Source organism: Pezoporus wallicus, unplaced genomic scaffold (genome assembly GCF_028554395.1).
Source record: "Pezoporus wallicus isolate ANWC-B61680 ecotype Strahan unplaced genomic scaffold, APGP_CSIRO_Pwel_v1 contig_10790, whole genome shotgun sequence".
In the NCBI taxonomy this organism is placed as follows: domain Eukaryota; kingdom Metazoa; phylum Chordata; class Aves; order Psittaciformes; family Psittacidae; genus Pezoporus; species Pezoporus wallicus.
In genome coordinates this window covers 436,816-452,700 of record NW_026640522.1, presented here as the reverse complement: position 1 = coordinate 452,700, position 15,885 = coordinate 436,816, and the positions used below count along the sequence as shown (strand labels likewise).

Sequence of the window (15,885 nt, the reverse complement as noted above, 5' to 3'; positions counted from 1 at the left end):
ATGCAGTGGGGGTCACACGTTTCCCATTTGGCTGAGCTGAGATCAGGCAGCTGGGAACTGAATCCTTCCATCGAGATCACCCTTGTGATAGCCCTGCAGGCTCTCATCAGGGAGCTGAACCAGCAGCTTCCCTGGGGCCCCCAGAGAGCAGGTCCCGTGTCCAGCAGCCCTGCCCAGCCCGGCTGAGGTCCTGGGGCTGGGGCTGGGCCGTGATTCCCAACCTGCACCATGAGCCCCCAGCGCATGCCCGGAGCGACGGGAGGCTGTGGGCAGAGCTGGGGGCTGCAGGGACCTGAGCCCTCCCCATCCCTCGGCTCTCCTCAGTGTCCCTGTGTCTGCAGGGATCCCCAGCCAGGAGCAGCCTGGGGCTGAGTCGCACATGGGGAAGGTGAGCAAGGTCCCAGCTGGGCCATGACAGTGTCTTGGCAATGCCCTGGCAAAGCTCAGCGAGAGCTGCTGAGACCCCCGGCAGGGGCATCCTCCTCCTCTGATGGGATTTTCCTTCTAATTGCTTCCTACTTTGTAATAAAACTTAGCAAGGCACCTACCACTGGGTGTGTATTTTCAGGGCACTGGATACCGGAAATATCACTGTTACCTCCCATAGACCTCGTAGAGACCATAATGGAAATAATTACGACTGTGGATAGGAAGAGAACAGAAAGGGGTGCGTGTAAAGGCACAAAGAAGCAGTGAGACAAGGGTTAACAGGAGAGGTGTGTGCTAACTGCTGCAGGGCTCCTGTGTGTGATTTCATTTAAATGAGGAGGAGGAACTAATTGGCTGAAGATGTGTCAAGATGCCAAACCGAGCTGTAAATACACCTGTGAGACAAATGAGAACTCATAGTCAGGAGTCTTGACTGAGGCTGATGAGGTCTGGGACAAAGTAACAGGGAAGAGACTTTCCAGCAGTGTCTGCTTCCCAAGGACACCAAGGCAAGACCAGGGTGGGTTTGCTGCCGGCAGTAGAGGAGCCCAGAGCCACAGCAAGGACTCAAAGCCAGCTCAGAGGGATCCCAGTGTCTGGGGGCTCCTGGAGCAGGGTCTGGCAGTGCTGCAGGTGAGCTGACCCTAGGTGCACCTTTCAGGTAAAATCACCTCTCCTGCTACAGCACCTCGTGCTGAGAGGGTTGGGGTTTCCTGTGGTCCCCTCTGTCTGGGGCACTGCTTCATTCCCTCCTCCTGGCCCTCATCCTTCCAGGTAGTGGTGAGCTGAGCAGGAGCGGGTGCAGGACCTGGGGGACCGTGGCATCCCATCACAGCTGCGCCAGGCTGCTGGGCAGCCAACCCCTCATCTTCCATCCCCCCTGGTTCATCCTAGTTTTGCTTCTCCCAGGGAAAGGTCTGATCATCCACCGGGATCTCCGAGTTGCACAGCTCGATATAGGCTCAGCCTGGGGGCAGCTTTCTGAGCTGCTCTCCTTGCAGCTCCCGCTGACAGCTGGTGTTCTCAGCTGGCCATGTCCAACCACCTCTCTCCTGTGTTTGGGTTTGCAGGAGCCCTCACCACAATGTTCACGAGCAAGAAACACTTCACCAGTGCCATTGTTGGGGCACTGGTCGCGCTCTCCCTTATTGCCCTTGTTCTCAGCCTGGTGAGCATTGAAGATGTCACCCTGCCACCCACTGCCAAGGTGAGCCCAAAAGGTCCCTGAACATCACTGCAGAGACCAGTCCCCTTGGGCAGGTGCTCAGAGACCTTACCTACATTGTCTTTGGTTTGGAGGTGAAGGGTTGGTAGTAGCTGGGTGGGTGTTTTCTTCCCATCTCAAGATGCAAAGTAAATACAGCCTGGACACCTCCAAGTCAGAGGGGGAAGCCTGCTCTGAAACTGGCCACCATGCTATGTGCTGGACATGTTTTGAGGGGATTACCTTGAGACAGATGTGTAGGGCAAAGCCCTGTCCTGCTCCCTCTGCCCTCCCATGGCACAACACCTCCTGATGACACTTGTACCTGCCAGCTCCCACCAGCCTGCCCTGACCCACAGTACAAGCATCCCCTGCAGCTTAGCATCCCTCCCTGGCTGCTGGAAGAGGCTTGGCACAGTTTTAGGGTGAGGTGGAGGGCTTTATGTGGGAGAGGTGTGCAGTTGGGTGCTCCTGGGCTGGGGCTGCTGTGGTGCTGCCTGTCCCTGCCCAGGCTGGGTGCAGCCGTATGGGCAGCAGAGAGCACTGGGGATGGGGGGGTTGCTGGCCCCAAGGTGGGGCTGGTGTAGGCACAAAGGGCTTGTAACCAAGAAAGAAAATAAATAAGGCATGAGGAAACAGCTCAGAAAAGTCAGTGTGAGCTCACGGTGCTGCACAGGCCTCGGGAGAGGGGAATTTCTCCATTGCTGTGAGAAATGCCCATGCCAAGGCCAGGTGCTGTCACAGCTCAGCTCTGCCACGCTGCAGATAGCTGAGCCTCAGAGAGTTGAGTTTGGGGCATCTTCTGGCCTCACCACCCTGGCAGGGTCATGGTGAGGCTGGGGACAGGCTGCTGCTCCTCCCACCAATGTGATGTCTGCGTTTTCCCTTCCAGTATGGGATGGTGTTTGATGCAGGCTCATCCCACACCTCTCTGTTTGTCTACGAGTGGGATTCAGACAAGGAGAACGACACCGGTGTGGTCAGCCAGACCTTGTCCTGTGATGTCCATGGTCAGTATCCCCCTGCCATGGGCTCTGTGCTGCCCTGCGTGTCGGTGTGGTGGGTGGGATGACCTGGCCCTTCCTCTTGCTGACTGGCCCATGCTGGGCAGCTCTGTCCATCGAGCTGGCACTGCTGGCACAGGGGAGAGCCCTGGCTGCAGGCAGAGTGGTCCCTGACTCCCCACTGGCTTCACATGTGGTCAGAGAGCCCTCAGGACCATGTAGTGCCACTTGATGGAACTGATGGACCTTGGTGTTCTGGGTTTCCATTCCCGCACCTTGGACTGCCCAAGCTGCTGTCCTGGCTGGGGAAGGTCTCGCCTCTACAGCTGGAGACACTGCTGAAAGCATGGGAGAGGTGGGGAAGCCACAGGAGGGAAATGGGTCAGTCAGGTCCTGGGGGACCAGGGCACCCTGCAGAAGCAACCCTTTGTTGCTGACAGATCTCAGTGCCCTGTGCCCTCTTTCTCCCGCATCCCTGTCCCCAGCCGTTTCCATCAGCCTGTCCCAGCCTGACTCTCTTCCAGGACAAGGCATATCAAGCTATGCCAATGATCCCCCGAAAGCTGGTGATTCCATAAGGGAGTGTCTGGATAAAGCCCTGAAGGTTGTTCCTGCTGCAAAACAGAGGGAAGTCCCAGCTTATCTTGGAGCAACAGCAGGAATGAGGCTACTGAGGTATCGCTGGTGGAGCTGGGCTGGGTCAGCCTGGAGAAGAGAAAGATCCTGAAGGGCAGACCTGAGAGCAGCTCCAGTGCCTGAAGGGGCTGCAGGAAAGCTGGAGAGGGGCTTGGGACAAGGGCCTGTAGGGACAGGCCAAGGGGAATGGCTTTAACCTGCCCGAGGGGAGACTGAGATGAGCTCTTAGGCAGAAGCTCTTCCCTGGGAGGGTGCTGAGGTGCTGGCACAGGGTGCCCAGAGAAGCTGTGGCTGCCCCATCCCTGGCAGTGTTCAAGGCCAGGTTGGACACAGGGGCTTGGAGCAAGCTGCTCTAGTGGAAGGTGTCCCTGCCCGTGGCAGGGGTTGGAACTGGGTGAGGTTTAAGGTCCCTTCCAGCCCAAACTATTCTATGGTTCTATGATCTGCCCAGATGGATGGTGCTGGTGGGGAAGTTGGGCAGATGTAGGAGGCAGTAAGATGCTGCAGTACCTCCCATTACCTTTCACCAGCCCATATTAGCTTTCCTCAAATGTCAGCCTTCATTTCACGGTGCTTGGTTTCATGGTTGCAGATATGCTACATTATTTGTGTCCTGGCAATGAGAGCCCTTCCCTGGGAAGGAGCCAGTCATAGCCTGAAGGTTCCTCGCTTCAGAGAGTGAGCACATGCCAGCAGCCCCACACATCTCCCCCACTCAGAGGTCTGAAGCCAGGCCCAGCTCAGCAACCAGCCCTTTGGAGTAGTCAGTGGGGGGATGTTCAAACCTGGGCTTTGCAGCACAAGCTCTTCCCTCCTCCAGCACTATGAAGGTGCTTAGGTAGGGGAAGGTGGCTTCACAGACTAGACCAAGCCGCGCTGGAGGGAAGAGATTGATGTTGCTCCTGGATTAGTGATGCCTCACGTAGACAGCTGGGATGCTCGAGCAGCTTTGACAAGTCAATGTGGCAGGAAACATTTCACATAAGCTGCTCGTTGCAGAAAACTGGAGTATGTGGAACTGGGGAAAAAGACTGGTTCCTGGTGCTTCCTTTGTAGTACTGGTGCAGGTGGGTACGTGTCCTGACCTCTGGGCCCTTTCTAGGGAGCAGAACAGCTCAGCAGCAGAGCAAGTACTGGCTGAAGTCACTAAAACCATGCAAGAGTACCCAGTGGCTTTCAAAGGGGCTCGAATCCTTACAGGAGAGGAGGAGGGGGCTTATGGCTGGATCACCACCAACTACCTGCTGGGCTCCTTCACTAAGGTGGGAGAAGGCTCAAACCCCGCCGCACCTTTGCTGATTTTTGGGTTTTCTGATTTTTAAGCTCGCTTTGCACAAAGGTCAGCGGCTGCTGGGAATGATCACGGGGAAGCAGCCAGTCTGTGGAGGGAGGAATCGGGAATGGGGCTGTCTGCTAAGAGCTAAGGGCACATCTCCACACGGTGTGGACACAGGGTCTCCTGGGACAGTGATGTCGGCACTGCAGCCTGGTTGGGACCGTTGGCTCCTGCTGGGCTCTGTCCCACTGCCCTGGGAAGGGCTCTCTCCATGTGGCACTGCGAGACCTGATCCAAAGCTCTCTCATGCCACTCTCTGCCCATCACTGCTGCAGCCGGGAGCTCCTGTGCAGGCTGCTGGAGGGATTCTCCAAGCCAGGTCACCACCAGCACTTTGAAATGGGGATGGAGCCATATGAGCCCACAGCTCAGGGGCACATCTTGACCCTCAGAGAGCTGAAAGTCTGCTTTTCCTGGCTCTGACAAATGGCTGGGCAGGGGAGGCCTCCCTTAGGGAAAGAATTGAGTTGAATACCCATTGAATTTAGTAACAAAACCCTATTGGCTTCAATGGGATGAGAATTGTGCTCAGGGCAAGTAAGACCAGCGGTGTGCTTCTCTTCCTCTCCTGTCTCCCTTTGGCAGTACTCGCCCAAAGCACACACGTGGGTTCATCCAGAGGCAGCCAACATTTTTGGGGCACTGGATCTTGGAGGAGCATCCACCCAAATCAGCTTTATACCCGAAGGTTCAGTGGTGAACTGGAAGGAAGGCTCCAAGTTCACACTGTACGGGTATGACTACAGCATCTACACACACAGCTACCTCTGCTATGGCCAGAACGAGATGCTGAAGCGACTGGCAAAGGAACTGATTGCGGTGAGAGGGGAACTGGGGGCGAATTGGACTCTGGTCTCATGATGCCAGCAACAGGCTTGTTAATAAAGAACAGGCAAAGCTCTTCCAGAGACGCATCAACAGGGAGTGAGAGTAGGTACAGACTCCTGTGGGAGCACAGGGAGGCAGACGTGGAGGGGAGCATGGGAAGTGTCAGAAGGGGCAGCTCAGGAGAGACCTGGCTGTACACAGCTGCCTCACACAGGGCGTACAAAAGGCAGAAGCAGGCTCTTCTCAGAGGGGAAAACTAAAAGGGCAAGAGGCAATGGGCACAAGCTGGAACATTTGGGTTTCCAGCCTATGTCCTATGAAGCCAGGCTGAGAGAGCTGGGCTGGGGCAGCCTGGAGAAGAGAAGACTCCTGAAGGGGAGACCTGAGAGCAGCTCCAGTGCCTGAAGGGGCTGCAGGAAAGCTGGAGAGGGGCTTGGGACAAGGGATGTAGGGACAGGCCAAGGGGAATGGCTTTAACCTGCCAGAGGGGAGACTGAGATGAGCTCTTAGGCAGAAGCTCTTCCCTGGGAGGGTGCTGAGGCGCTGGCACAGGGTGCCCAGAGAAGCTGTGGCTGCCCCATCCCTGGCAGTGTTCAAGACCAGGTTGGACACAGGGGCTTGGAGCAAGCTGCTCTAGTGGAAGGTGTCCCTGCCCGTGGCAGGGGTTGGAACTGGGTGAGTTTTAAGGTCCCTTCTAACACAAACCAGGCTGGGATCCTGTGATTCTATGACTCAAATACAGGGGAAATGTTTTTCCCAGTGGGAATGGTGCTGGTGGAGCACTGGGGGGCTCCTGTGCCTGAGCTGCAGTCAGCAGGGGTTGGAGGAGGCTGCAGCCTGCGGTTTTGCCGTTCCCAGGAGTCGTCCCCCAGTGCCCGAGTCCATCACCCCTGCTACCCAACAGACTACAATGAAACCGTGTCGCTGTCTTCCTTCCGCACCAGCCCCTGCACGAACCAGAGCGACCCACGCCTGGGCCCTGGCGACAGGAACGTCACCCTGGAGGGCAGGGGCGATGCCAGCGGGTGCCTGGCTGCCGTCAAGAAGCTCTTCAACTTCTCCGCGTGTGGCCAGAGCCAGGACTGCACCTTCGATGGCATCTACCAGCCGCCGGTCAGAGGGCAGTTCATTGTAAGGCGAATCCTGTCCTCCCACCTCCATGGCAGAGCATGTGCTGTGGTGTCCCTGCGTGCCCCGTGGCATTGCCACCTCCCCACGGCAGAATGGGGGCAAACATCCCCCAAGTTATCCCTGCCCCAGGGCACACCAGGGATTGCTGCTGCCTCATTTTCCAGCCAGGTCTCCGAATGGGACCATGTTAACAAAACCGGTGAGAAGCCACATCCCAGGTTTTCAGTAATAAAGCCCAGCTTAGCCAGCAGCCTTCAGGCAAGGCACTGGATGTGCTGCTGTAGCCAGCAGGCCCCTACACCCTGGCCCATCACCTCTGCTGAGACATGGACAGTGGTGCCCTGGGGCTATACCAGGGTAGGACAAACTGCAGCTGCCTGGTGTTGGTCTCCACTGTAGCTCAATGATGTTTCTGCCTCTTGCCTTTCAGGCCTTCTCTGCCTTCTACTATAACTTCAAGTTCCTCAACCTGACCAAGGGGCAGACGCTGGCCGCTGTCAGGGAGACCATTGAACGTTTCTGCACGAGAAGCTGGGAAGACGTATGTTCCTCATGGTGGGAGGCAGTGTGGAAGCTTCACAAGCAAAGGGGCCCTGGGGTGGGGGAAGAGGAGCAGGGACCCTTCCATGGCAAAGGACCCTGGTTGCCAAGCTGTGCCTGACACAGCGCAGCCATCCCTGAGCAATGTGTGAGAGCCAGGGCTGTCCTGCACTCACCTTGGGGACCTTCCTCGTTCATCATTATATGAGCAAGGAACTTTAGTTGGGAAAGGGGCAGCCAAGGCAGGTGAAGTCAGCAGAATCTCCCCTCCAGCACAGGAGCTGGGGATGGAGGTGGGTCTACAGCACTGGAGGATGGTGAGGGGAGACCCAGTTGCTGGCACCACTCTGGAGGCAATTCAAATGAGGATGGATAAGGCTAAGAGCTGTGCTAAGATCACCATGGGGCAGAGAGGAGGAGCCCCTTCACAAGGAGGCTGAGATGGGAGAACGTGGGGCAGGAGGAGCGCTGGAATGTCTCTGTTCCCGTGTAGGGTATAAATCTTCAAAGGAGCTGCCCTATGTGGAACAGGTCCCAAATACCTGCCTGGTCCAGAGTCTTTTTCCAGATGCTGGTGACTGCAGTGCCATTGTCCCTCCCACAGCCCTCGTCAGGGCATTGTCCCTGCACAAAAACTGCCTGCGAGTAACCTTCCCCCTCCAAACATCTCCCCACCTCAGCTCTCCGCCAGCTACCCTGAAGAGAAACCTCAGCGCCTGCCTAAGTACTGCACCAATGCCAACTACATCCTCACCCTCCTCCTCGATGCCTACAAGTTCAATGAGACCAGCTGGAGCAACATCATCTTCCAGATGAAGGTAGGCAGCAAATGCAGCCTGTGGGCAGGAGCAGAGGAGGAAAAGAGCCAGCTTCCCATGCCGGGTGATGCGAGAGCTACGCTCCAGGAAGCCACTCTCTGGGCTGCAGCCGGTGCTGCTGCTGTGGCTTTCCTGCAGGGTAACTCGTGTCCCCTCTCCCTGGGCAGGCGGGGAGCGCCGACGTGGGCTGGACCCTGGGGTACATGCTCAACCTCACCAACATGATCCCGGCCGAGGCCCCGGTGTGGGTGAAGGGGCACGTTCCTTCCTTGTGGGCTGCAGCCATCACCTTCATCATCCTCACCCTTGTCCTGGGACTCACTGCCCTGCTCCTGCTCCTGTGGGTGTAGGAGCCTGGGCACGTTTCAGAGCCCGGTAGGTGTGCATCCACTGATGGTGGAAAGCCATCAGTGCTGGGTCCTCCTTCCTTCTGCCCCCGGAGCTGGCAGCCTGGGGCTGGTTCAGTGATGCTGAGCATTCGACAGCACCGAAGAACTGGGGTAGTGTCCAGTTGGACTGGACATGGACTGGCCCCCCCATGCAGATAGGCACTATGCGAGGTTTCCATTGGAGCTCTGCCTACACACCACAGGAACCCCGGCTGTGCCCATCTGCCTCCTTATGTCGCTATGCCTGTTACAGGTGTGGCCTCCATCCCACCAGCTGGCCCGTGGGGCCATGGAGAACCAGCCTGGCCACGGATGAGCTCCCCAAGTGCCAGACTGATAATGCACTGCTGCAAGCACTTGTGACTGGGTGCTTGGTGCAATGCTGGGTCTGGTTATGGTCACCAACAGCCCAGCAGGTGCCTGTGAGGGGCATGAAATGCTCTGCAGTACCACATCTGGCTCTCCTGAGGGTGAATCGCGTGGACTTACCTGATGGTATTGGAGACAGAAGCAAAATTGAGCATCCAAAGTCAGAAACATGGTCTATGCCTCCCCAAGGGTCTGTCTTGTCCCATCACATCTTCCCTTTCTTCTGGGATAAAGGGATCTATGTTTCTGAATGTCTGCCTGGAGAAAAACACTGTCCCACCATCTGGGTAGTGGGACATTCATGTGTCCCATCACCTGCAAACACTGTCCCACCATCAGGCTGGACACCATGGGGTCAGGCTCCTAGTCCTGCCCTGACCCTGCCCACGGGGCTGAGCTGGATCCTGCCCACAACTGCCCCCCTGCCTTTGCCTTGGGGTCTGCTTGGTTTTTGTCTGCCTGCAGGTGATTCAGTGGTTCTGTGCCTCTCAGCAGTGAGGAGCTGACTGTTGGTGCCTCAGGCATCCAAATAAATCGTGTGAAAGGCAGTGATGGGGAAATGCTGTTGCTTTGCTCCTGCACAGTCATGACTTTGTGGTTTCCATCTCACAGGTCAGGGTTGGTGATGACAACAGGGACTCAGGGGACAGTCACCGTTGCTCAGTTCTGCCGCAGATGCCCCTGAAGCCCCTGCAGTATCTGCCAGATGCTGAAGAGAAGCCAGCAGGGCACCAGGACAGGCATTTTCCTGCTGAGAGCCGGGGTGTCTCACCTCACCCAGCCCCTGGCTGCCGGTGGGACTCCCCAGAACTGTAAGGGAGCCCTAACCCGTCGTGGCAGCATTCCCAAATCACCTGTGTGCTTGGTCCCTGCTGGTGCCAGGGGTTGGAACCAGATGATCTTGAAGCCCTTTCCAACCCAAACCATTCTGTGACCCTATGAAAGGGAGGGTGAGATGTCTGCGGGGCACAGACATGGGCTGCAGCTGGACTGGAGAGGAACCTCGTGCAGGAGAGCAGGGGGCTGCTGCCATCCCCCACCTCCCAGGGCTTCCCAGTCATGGGGAGAACCCAAGACCCATCTCCCCTGCATAGCCCCAGTGCTGCTGCCCCTCTGCCTGATGCTGGCAATGCAATGGCCAATGCAGCCCCTTGGCCTGGGATGGCCAGGTCATGTCTGCCCCACATGGGGTATCTGCTGCAGGCTGTAACCAGCCCCATGATGATTCCATTGCTGACAGTCACCCCTTCTCCCTGACCTGCCACCTCCAGCCACCCCACATCGCTGCAGTCCCCATGCCGCCAGCGCTGAGCCCCTGCCCCACGTGGCCATGCCCTCCCTCCTAGAGCATCTCCAGCCAGCAGCAAGGGGAAGGGAAAACCAGACAGCGCAGATACAGGGCAGAGATTTTAAAGCCTGTGCCAGTTCCAGCTCACCAGGCCAGGACGCAGGTACCCACGTTACCAGTTCGCAGCTCCTGGGCACAGGGGGGGTTCCCTGCTCTGCAGCTCCTCACACAAGTGCAGCAGCAGCACCAAGTGTTTGGGCTGCCCCTGGGGCCGGCACTGCTAGAGACTGACATAACCGGAGGAGCTTTTCTGGCAGCACGTGAGTGCGAGCAGGCAGAAGGTGAGGACGAGCATGGTGGCCAACAGAACCGTGGCTGCTATCCAATTGCTTCTCTGGAGCCCTACGACCCTCTGGGGAATCTCCGAGGGAATCATGTTGGTGAGGTTGAGCATGTAGCCCAGAGTCCAGCCCACGTCTACACCAGTGACCTGTGCAGACAGACAAGGAAGAGGGATGGGAAAGGCTGCAAAGACAGAGTAGCCAAGGCAAAGGTAGGTGAGAAGGCCACCCCTGGGCATGGGCAACGGGCTGTGCTGCCCTGTCACCCGCTGCTCCTGTGCTGCAGTGCAGGGTGGGCATGAGCCCTTTCATGGCGTGGGCTGGGAGCTGGGAGCTGCCGGGCACATCCCTACCTGCCGGGCGAAGTGGATGTTCAGCCACGTCGTGTGGTTGAATCCGAAGCCCTGCAGGAGCAGGGTGAGCGCGTAGGTGCTCGCTGCACAAGCATCACGGAGCTGGATCCTGCTCATGCTGGGGAACTCCTGCTGCACCTGCAGGGGTGGAGCAGTGCTTGGAGCACCCACACTGCCAGGAAAGCCCCACAGTGCAGCCCGGAGCAAAGACCCGGCACGGCTGGGCCTGGGGAGCCGCGAGGCTGCTCTCCTGTCCCTCCTGGCCAGGGATCCTTGTGCTCCTCCCTGCTCTCTCCAGAGGATGCGCTCTGGATGAGCCCCAAGCTGCGCAGTGTCCAGGCACAGCAAGGGCAGGGGCTGCCATCCCCTGGGCAGGGTCTCACCTTCTCCCAGGTGCTGGTGCAGAACTGCCCGATGGTGGCATTGACCAAGCTCAGGGGCTGCCCTCCCGTCAGGTTCAGGAAGTGAAGGCTGTGGTAAAGCCCTGAGAAGGCCTGTGGGTGGTTAAAACCCAGGGTGTCAAGTTAGCAAAGCACCCAGGGCTCTGCCACAGCACCAGCCCTGGGCAGGCATCCCTGAGGCCACCCTCAGCCTGTCAAACCCACTGGGACTGCTGCCCACACCGAAAGAGATGGGTGCTGTGACAGCAGGGATGTGGGTCTGCCTGGTGAGGACCCTGCACATCTCCATGCATCAGGCACATCCAGCATCCCATTGCTCCTACAGCAGTTTTCCCGGGTCATGGCCAGCTTCTGGTGTCCCAAAACCCCACAACTCCCCCCAGAAACAGGGACGGAGGCTCCTTACGAAGAACTGTCCCCGCACGGGCGGCTGATAGACCCCGTTGAACCCACACGTGCTGTTGGCCCCACAGCTGAGGTTGAAGAGCTGCTGCACGGCGGCGCTGCACGCTGCTGGCTCCCCTGTCCCCATCACCCTGAGGAGCTGCGCGGCGCTGGGGCTGCTCGGGGCACGCACACAGGGGCTGTCGTAGAGCTCTGCCGTGGTGATGTTCTCCTGGTACCCCCTGGGGTAGCAGGGGTGTGAGAGCTGAGCAGCGGACGGGCTGGCCTGGAGAGAGCAGCAGCGTTAGCATCACCCTGGCCCTGAGGATGGAGATGGAAAGGAGAGAAGCAGCCCACAGAGAGCGCCTGTTCCCACAGCAGGACACCAGCATGCTGGCCCCACCACCCATGGGGTGCAGGTACAGAACTGGGGACAAACATGGCACAACCACACTGGTCAGGGGGCAGCTGCATGCTCAAGGCCTTGGGGGTGTGCACTCTGTGCTGAGCATGGACCCATTTTGTCCCCTCTCTCCATTGTAGGATCAGCAGACCTCTGCTTGGGTGTTCACCTCCATCTCAGTACAGTCCTGTTCTTGGATGTTGGGACCCCCCCCGGGGACTGCCTCCTGCCATGGTGACACTGTTGTATCCATCATCCTCACTGGGCTTGCACCAGCCCTGCAGCCATGACACCCAGTGGGTGCTGCCCACCAAGCTCCATAGATCAGGGTTCAGGCTGCAGGAGAGGAGCACAAGGCTGGGGTCAGTTACCTGGTGTAAGGAAGCCATCAGCATCTTCAGGGCTTGCTTTTGCCCGTAGCAGAGGTAGCTGTGGGTGTAGATGGAGTAGTTGGCCCCGTACAGCCTGAGGAGGGCTCCTGTGCTGCTGTCTTCTATGGGGGTCCCAGGAAGGAACGTGATCTGGGTTGAAGCCCCACCGAGGTCCAAAGCTCCAACCACATCCTCTGCAGGCGGGTGGGTCCATGTGCCTGTGAGGGAGCACTGCCCCGCACCGGGAGTCACGCACCGGGACCCGGCACGGGGGTACCAGCTTCCTGCACAGCCTGCAGAGGGGACAGCTCCCGAGCCCGCTGCCTGCCCGCACCTTGACGAGCGTCTCCAGCAGGAAGTTGACGCTGATCCAGCCGAAGGAGCCCTCCTCGTTCCCCGTCAGGACCTGAGCTCCGCGGAACTCCACCGGGTACTCGCCAATGGTCTTGGCCACCTCGGCAAAGACCTGCTGGGCCTTGGTGCTGTTCTGCTCCCTGCCCGGGGAAGGAGATGGACACCGCGAGTGGAGGAGGCGATGGCCGCGCAGCTCCAGCGCGGGGCTGACAGCGAGCGCCTGCGGCTGCTGCCAAGGAGCAGAGACGGGGCAAAGCCAGCAGATCCCTCCTGTGCTGTGCTGGGAGTGCCCCTAAAAATGCTGCCTGTGGGTTCGGCCTGAGAACACAGGAAGGGTCATGGCAAGTCTGGCAAAGGAGGTGCTGGCAGAGGAGGCCATGGAGATGCTGCGAGGGCTGGAGCAGCTCTGCTCTGGAGCCAGGCTGAGAGAGCTGGGCTGGGTCTGCCTCGAGAAGAGAAGGCTCCTGAAGGGGAGACCTGAGAGCAGCTCCAGTGCCTAAAGGGGCTGCAGGAAAGCTGGAGAGGGGCTTGGGACAAGGGCCTGGAGGGACAAGGGCTGTGGGGTTTCCCCATGGGCACAGTGAGCGTCTCTCTTGGACACCCCATAGGCCACAGATGTGGATGCTCTGCCCATCCCCATGGGCTCCGGGACAGCTCCCCTGCTGCCCGCAGCCCCTTGTGCCCCCAGCCCCATCCTAGCCCCTGCCCAGGCTCCGGTGCAGGAGACGTGGTGGGAAGGGTGGAGGTGCCGGCTCCGCGCTGTGCTGTACCTCAGCAGCCGCATGCCCGCTGTGGCCCCCAGGTAGGTGGGGGTCTCCCGCTGCTGCTCTGCCGGGATGATCTCCATGGCCTTGTCCAGGCAGGGCTTCAGGCTGGCTCCGGCCCCGGCGGGGTCGTCTGCGTAGCTGGAGATGCCGGGTCCTGCAGGAGAGCCCCGTGTGATGGAGCCAGGTCAGTGACACACAGGAGGGATGGAACAGCAGGGACATGCACACCCCTTCACCAGGCCCAGGCTGCTCCCTGGAGCAACTTGGCAGATGTTCTGGTCACAGCCCCAAACTCTGTTGTGTTTGATGCCATAGAGATAGCAAAATGAACACCACCGACCCAGGGGGGCGTTAGGAACCACGTATGGAAAAACAGCAGAACTGCAGTCATGTTTAGGGACTTCTGCAGAGCTTTTAGGAGGTCCCATGGGTATATATAGGGATAAGACAAGGGTGATTTAAGCTAACAGAGGGGAGACTGAGATGAGCTCTTAGGCAGAAGCTCTTCCCTGTGAGGGTGCTGAGGCGCTGGCACAGGGTGCCCAGAGAAGCTGTGGCTGCCCCATCCCTGGCAGTGTTCAAGGGCAGGTTGGACACAGGGGCTTGGAGCAAGCTGCTCTAGCGGAAGGGGTCCCTGCCCGTGGCAGGGGTTGGAACTGGGTGAGTTTTAAGGTCTCTTCCAACCCAAACCACTCTGTGATTCCAGCTTACGGAAGAAGCTGTGAAGAGTTGTGTGGGAAGAAGATCCAAGGAAGCAGTTATACGAGAGAGGAGCAACCTCTGCCCATCCGGCATCCCAGGCTGTGAGTTGATGCAACCATGTGCAAGGCAGAACTTGGCTCCAGGAACCCACCTTTGCATCCCGCAGTTACTGTGGCACCCTGAGGTGCAGACCGTCCCCTCAACACTTTTCTTTGGTGCTCCCACCAGGCCACCTCCCTTTTTCCCAGCACAGGCTGAAAGACTGAGCTCACCCGTGATGCTGTGAGTCTGGGACAGTGATCCAGGAGCGTGGGACAGAGGGACAGCACATCCCGGCACTCACCGGCTGCAGTGCAGGCCTCCACCTGGGACACGATGCCGGTGCCGTTCTCCTTGTCCGCAGGCCACCGGTAGATGTAGAGAGCCGTGTGCGTGGAGCCGGCGTCAAACACCAGCCCGTACTGGGGACAGAGGGGGACACGGGTCACAGCACGCTCGGGCTGAACCGAGTCCCTCGGGGGGTTCTGAGGCTGCTGCTCTTTGCTCTCCATGTGCGCACATGAGCAGCACAGGTCTGCGTGCCCAACCTCCCTCCAGCTCCGAGCGCCCTGATTTTGCCAAAGGAGCTGCAGCTCAGGAAGGAAAGACGTGCAGGTCAGCAGGGTGATCTGCAGGGCAGGAAGGCAGCCAGGCACCCGTCCCAGAGCTGCTCCCACCCCTGTGGGAACAGAAACTCTCACAAGCCCTGACTGCTTTTAACAATCAGGCAGCAGAAAGCGACAGGAGAGATGAAACCCCACCAGGTGACCAGGGTGGCTGAGAAGAGGAAAGGAAGTGTTTGGGGTGCGGATGGAGCAGCTGTTCTCCCATCCTTAGCAAGGAGCCGGGACCATGCCTGAGGGGGTGATTGATGGCCCTCCATCAGGTGAAGCCCTGGTAGGGGTGGCTGGGGGAAGATTTGCAGGCGGGGCGGAGGGCAGAGCTGGTGGAGGGGCGAGAGGTGGGAAGGAGCCGGAGGTTCCACCGGGCACCTACTTTGCTCCTGGCAGGAAGGGCAGCGTCCTTCGCCGGGGTCAGGAGCAGGAGGAAGGCGGCCACCGCCAGCGCCCCCAGCGCAGCCACCGAGCCGCAGCCCAGCGCCCTGAGCGCGGGGCTCTGCATCCCGCAGCCGGGACGGCCTCTGCCAGGGCAGCCCCAGCCCCTCCCTGCTCCCCTGGTGCCAGCGGCGCCCCGGGACACGGCGGGAGCGGGACCGCGACCCTGCCCCGGGGTCCTCAGCGGAGCAACGCCGGGGGCAGCGGCTGAGCGCGGGAGGAGCTGCCCGGGCCCAACGGGGAACGGCCGGGTCCCGGCGCTGCCTGCGCTGCCTGCACTGACTGCGCTGCCTGCCCCTGCCTTCCCCTGCCTGCGCTGCCTGCCCCTGCCTTCCCCTGCCTGCGCTGCCTTTCCCTGCCTTCCCCTGCCTTCCCCTGCCTTCCCCTGCCCGGGGCAATGCAAAGCGAAAGTGCGGCCTGAACCGACGCCGCGTGTCCGGGTTCCCTCCCGGGACGGCCCGCGGCAAGGGCGGGGCAACCCCGCGGCCTGCCCGCACCGCTTCCTGCACCCTGCCTCTACCTCTGCCCGCACCCCTGCCTGTTCCGCTGCCTGTGCCCTGCCTGCACCACCCCAGGGTGATGGGACGCTGACAACGGGGACTCATCCCTGGTCATGGGGATGGGTCTCTGGCTGTGGGGCACCCTGGCCATGGGGATGGTTCCTCACCTGCCGGGTCACTGTCTTGGGCCGCTGTCCCTGCCTGCACTGGGGCAGCACTAGGTGACAGCAGGGTGTGGGTGAC

At 59.6% G+C, this 15,885-nt stretch overlaps 2 protein-coding genes across 2 annotated transcripts; one reads left to right on the top strand and one right to left on the bottom strand.

The window, feature by feature from the left end:
- Positions 1-1,508: 1,508 nt before the first annotated feature.
- LOC130604627 (ectonucleoside triphosphate diphosphohydrolase 8-like) lies at positions 1,509-8,306 on the top strand. Its single transcript, XM_057419298.1, has 9 exons — positions 1,509-1,636; positions 2,526-2,643; positions 3,162-3,312; positions 4,376-4,535; positions 5,195-5,428; positions 6,296-6,568; positions 6,999-7,109; positions 7,789-7,926; positions 8,094-8,306. The coding sequence occupies exons 1-9, from the start codon at positions 1,514-1,516 to the stop codon at positions 8,274-8,276; spliced, it is 1,491 nt and encodes a 496-aa protein (XP_057275281.1). The 5' UTR covers positions 1,509-1,513; the 3' UTR covers positions 8,277-8,306.
- Positions 8,307-10,103: 1,797 nt separating this feature from the next.
- On the bottom strand, positions 10,104-15,411 carry LOC130604612 (ectonucleoside triphosphate diphosphohydrolase 8-like). The gene is made up of 9 exons (XM_057419263.1): positions 15,084-15,411; positions 14,392-14,509; positions 13,350-13,500; positions 12,560-12,719; positions 12,226-12,456; positions 11,474-11,737; positions 11,050-11,160; positions 10,667-10,804; positions 10,104-10,462 (listed from the first exon to the last, which is right to left on the bottom strand). The coding sequence occupies exons 1-9, from the start codon at positions 15,207-15,209 to the stop codon at positions 10,253-10,255; spliced, it is 1,509 nt and encodes a 502-aa protein (XP_057275246.1). The 5' UTR covers positions 15,210-15,411; the 3' UTR covers positions 10,104-10,252.
- Positions 15,412-15,885: the final 474 nt, after the last annotated feature.